Raw genomic sequence first — 3,410 nt, forward strand, 5'->3', positions numbered from 1 at the left:
GGGGGGGGGTCGGTAAGGTAATGCGCTTTGAGCCGCGGGGACTTACCGCGCGCGACTGTGCCGGCTGTGCCGGGTGCGAGCGGTGCGAGCCCTGGAGCTAAAGGGCGGCAAGGGCTTTACCAGGATGAGGTAGGGAGTGCTGATACCAAGACAAATAACACCGGCGGAAGCTTGTTGCTTCGGGTTGAGGCTCGCCGCTCGTCATCCGAAACTGCTCGCGGCGCAGCTCTGAGGGGCGGGGGGTGGGGCGGGGCGGAGGCCTCGCACTTGGCGCGCCGCCGCCGCAATCTGGTCCCTCGCAAGGGGGTCAGGGAGACTCACGCGCGGGACAGCGCCTCCCGATAGGGCGACTTCTCCGAGGTGCAGAACACCATGGGCGCGGCCGGGAACAGCTCCAGCTCCGAGAGGTCGCACTTCTCGGGCTCGGTGAACGTGTCCAGGATCTCCCGGTACCCCTCGTTGGTCTCCACCTGAAGGCACATTGTCGCGTCGTCGCGTGGCAAGAAGTATGTCGTTCGGGTATTCTTGCTCAAAAATACCTTACCTGGAAAGCGAACCTTTCGAATCGGACTTTCTTGATACCTTCTTTTGTCGTGAGGAACCCCGGACTATCTTCGGTGTTGATCTTGCTGTTGAATACGTCACTCGCCACATCATGTTCCGCAACAGCTTCCTGCGATCATTGAAATATCACATTTTATCAGGCTGATGATAGAAAGATGATAGAAGTCATAAGACTCAAAACTCGTACCAAAGAACATGAATATCTATGAATGATACAACTCACATGAGATGTGACTGGATGAAAAGTGAGTGTTAACTTAACCCTGTTTGAGTCTAAATTTTACCTGACTTGACCCCCTGTAAATTAATTGCCATTTGGATATGATCAAGGAGATGACTGGAATACGAAATGACTCCTTGAGTATTGAAGGAAAGTACTGAGTGTGTCCTACACGGTTACTCGAGTAGCGCCTCGGGCACTCGCGGATTCACCCCCACTCTTACCCTATGGTGACCGCCCGTTCGCGCCGCGTTACCAGGCGTTACTCACCAGGGAGACTCTGGTGGCTGAGCGGTGCCGGCTGCTACCACTACCCACTGCCCCCCCCCCCCTCCTTACAGCAGCGCCAGTGACCAACACGTAGGGTACTCTTCTGGTTGAACCGAAGGCAGTGCCTGACCTGGAACCACACGTGCTGGAAGGGAAGCTCCTGGACGCCGACCTTCATCTCGCTCTGCATGAGGTCTTGCACGGAGCGGATCGCCGTGCTCGGCGACTGGATGATCGCCACGATGGAGCCCGAGAAGGAAGTGAAGAGGAACAGGTTCGCGATGAACGTGGTGATGATGGTGATGCGTGCCGACACCATGATGGGCGTGCAGTAGAACCCTGTTGGCGATGGAGGGTGGGGCCGGTCAGCGCGCCTGCGGATGCCTGCGGCTGCGCGGGAGGGCAGCCCCGCAGCCCGCGGGCGCCCGGTGGTGGCAGCGGCGGCCTACCTTGCTGCGAGAGAGCGCCCACGATGAAGGTGACGCAGTCGCCCACCTCGATGTGGTCCGCGGGGTCGTCGCTCTGCTCGCTGCTGCGGTGGCTGCGCCACCACTGCGTCTGCACGACCAGCAGCAGCAGCGCCAGCAGGCTCACGGCCCCCGTGGCGCGCCACACCCCCGGCGAGAAGGGCAGCACGTACACGTTGGACACGGACGACTTGCTGGGCTGCCGGAACAGCACGGCCGTGCGCATGTCGAACGTCTCGGCCACCAGGTCGATGTGGGGCAGGCGGTCGGGCCTGATGAACACGGCCGTGGCCAGCATGTCGTGCTCGTGGCGCTGCATCTCGCCGATCATGCCGTCGAACACGCCGTGCCCGTCGTCCCAGCCGTAGTTGTCCCTCTTGTAGATCAGCATCCTGGGGCGCGTGTAGGAGAGAGCATGAGTGTCCCCGAGTGACTTTCATTTGAAAAAAAAGCTGAATCGCGATGGAAATACCCGCTATTCACCCAAAGTTTAGGCTGTAGGCCAGGTTTTGAGTGACCGGCCAGTTCATTTTAGGGTACAGGTCGTTCTTTCGCAGGTTGTTGTCCTCGATGTCGGTGTACTCCTCCGGGTACTTGATCTGGCAAAGAGAGTTTCACTAATGAGCTTCCGTTGCGTGGGCCTGGACGCCGCGTATTACGAGTGCCTCACGATGGTGGAGCCACGCAGCGTGGCACCCTGGAGGTCGGTGCGCCTCTCCCTGAGCAGGGCCTCCTCCTCGCCCCCCATCGTCCAGCGCCACTGCGGCACGCCCCCAGGATCGTCCGGGAGGTCCGCCACGGCCACGACGTACGCCTGCAGCGGGCGCGCCAGGCACGCGCGGAACACCTCTAGCGCCTCCACCTGCTGCACAAGTATCCCGCCAGCGTTCACGTGGCTGCCGGCCACGGCCATCCCGCCGGCAACTTGGTGCACCGGGACCTACCTGCCCCGTAGTCTGTATCCATAGGACGTGGCTGTCAACGAACATGCCTTTCCCATCCAAGATCTGGACGGCCGTTGCGGACAGTCGGTCCGACTGCGGCGCAAGCAGCCCTGACCTGGCGCGTGGGGGCATCGGTGGCCGCACCTCCAGGAAGGCCTCCTCCTTGGGGTCCACGGCGTCCTCGCGGTTCTGCGCTCCATAGCGGTAAACTGTCACGTTGTCCAGGTCGTCGAATTCGTCATCTCGTCGAAGGTCTACGTCGTCGGAGGCGGTGGTGGCTGCGGGGTTGGACCCCAGCGCGGCGTCCTCGAAAATGATCCACGTGTTGGCAATGTGGAACAGCCTTAACCGCGTTGCCTGTAAACCACGCCGCAGGTAAATGAGTATGCAGCGGCGAATGGAGCAGCCGACAGTCCGTCCGCCCACCGCGGCCGAGACCCGACCGCCAGAGTTATCCCGTCACAAAATAGCTTCCGCGAGCGGACAGCTGGCAATCAAGGAGTGTCAGTCCCCCAACAGGTAGCCGTCTATCCTGGGGCCGGCCTGTCGGCGAATTAACCCAAGACGGATCACTCTGAATACATCACAGCGACTGTCTGCTTGATGTAGAGCCGCAGCGCGGTGCCACTCGGCCGGACGGCGCCGGCCGCAGGGCAAGCAAGACGGACAGTAGTAGACGGACAGTCCGTGTCCCTGGGAGGAGGTCAGCGTTGGCAGCCTCACCAGGACGAGCAGGCGCTGCGCGCCGGGGCAGGCCGCGTCCACGATGATGGCGTTGGCGGTGTGGCCGAGCGCGGCGCGCACGTGCCGGGCGCGCGTGTGCTCGCGGCCGCGCAGCAGCTGGGCGGCCAGCCCCGCGGCGGAGAGCAGCCGCACCAGGGCCGCGTCCTCTGCGGCAGACACGGGTTATTGCAAGCTGGCGTGTCCCCCCCCCCTCCCCCAGCC

At 62.2% G+C, this 3,410-nt stretch overlaps 1 protein-coding gene across 1 annotated transcript; it reads right to left on the reverse strand.

Moving 5' to 3' along the window:
• Positions 1-279: 279 nt before the first annotated feature.
• On the reverse strand, positions 280-3,355 carry LOC113213882 (ionotropic receptor 75a-like; the record flags this gene model as incomplete). The annotated part of the gene is made up of 8 exons (XM_052276285.1): positions 280-470; positions 545-673; positions 1,185-1,393; positions 1,504-1,913; positions 2,005-2,120; positions 2,192-2,386; positions 2,466-2,822; positions 3,189-3,355. Coding segments are annotated over 8 exons (1,736 nt in total), but the record flags the coding sequence as incomplete, so codon positions are not given.
• Between the last annotated feature and the right edge of the window lie 55 nt (positions 3,356-3,410).

This window comes from Frankliniella occidentalis, unplaced genomic scaffold (assembly GCF_000697945.3).
Source record: "Frankliniella occidentalis isolate FOCC.00 unplaced genomic scaffold, Focc_3.1 Scaffold2410, whole genome shotgun sequence".
Lineage (NCBI taxonomy): Eukaryota > Metazoa > Arthropoda > Insecta > Thysanoptera > Thripidae > Frankliniella > Frankliniella occidentalis.